This window comes from Penaeus monodon, chromosome 15 (genome assembly GCF_015228065.2).
Source record: "Penaeus monodon isolate SGIC_2016 chromosome 15, NSTDA_Pmon_1, whole genome shotgun sequence".
NCBI lineage: Eukaryota > Metazoa > Arthropoda > Malacostraca > Decapoda > Penaeidae > Penaeus > Penaeus monodon.
Window position 1 is genome coordinate 1,572,028 of NC_051400.1, and position 852 is coordinate 1,572,879.

Consider the following 852-nt stretch of genomic DNA (forward strand, 5'->3'; position numbering starts at 1 on the left):
GAGAGTGTGCGTGTGTTTACAACAGGAAATAAGAGACATCACAGGGGAGCTAAACAACACTTCGATGAGTAGTAAAAATGTACAGGTTCATGCCGGCGGGTATTTCACTGCCGCATTTCGATTCATTCTTCATATTATCAGTTAGACTTTTTTCAGCACTTGTCACAAAGAATTTTATTCAAATATAATTTTTGCATTACTAGTGATGAATAGACTTTAAAATTTGTGGACAAAAAAAAAAACGTAGAATTTCAGAAATTAAGCAACCATCATTCCTCCACTCTTTTAAACAAATTTGAAGGAAGAAACAATAATGATAATTTTGAGAATAATGAAAGTCATTCAACTTAACACTTTTTTATTTTCTCTACTAATTGACCAAATAACAATAATTTAGAGAATCATGGCAGTCATTCAGCTTAACAATTTCTATTTTCTTTACTCATTAGCCAAATATGAAAGAGGACAATTTTGCGAAACACGACAGCCACTCACTTTAACAATTTTTGTTTACTCATAAGCCAAATATGAACGAACACGCAGGATGAAAAGCACCCAGTCCGATAGCCTTCAACTGACGGGTCGAATTAAGAGGGTCGTAGCATTCAAAGACTTTGGATACCCACCCCACTTGATACCGGAGAAATCTCTGTTGAGGCAAACATAGTAACAGGTACGAAACCACCAGCCGGCGCCATATCTGTAGAAGCAGAGTTAGACAACGTTAAAATAAACTAAAATAAGCCAGTTGCCTTTAACTGTTGAATGAGTATCTTCTATCGCCAAAGGTTTCGAACACCTGCGCGGCCCGGCTCATTACGATAGTGGTACAGACGGTTTCGAACACCTTAC

The 852-nt window shown here is 37.2% G+C and overlaps 1 protein-coding gene across 1 annotated transcript in view; it reads right to left on the minus strand.

Moving 5' to 3' along the window:
* Positions 1 to 344: 344 nt before the first annotated feature.
* LOC119582088 overlaps positions 345 to 852 on the minus strand; it is a 4,085-nt gene continuing 3,577 nt past the window's right edge. Inside the window, exon 5 of the mRNA XM_037930334.1 lies at positions 345 to 700. Coding sequence (XP_037786262.1) covers positions 571 to 700 — 130 coding nt within the window. The 3' untranslated portion in view covers positions 345 to 570. The remainder of the gene's footprint in view (positions 701 to 852) is intronic.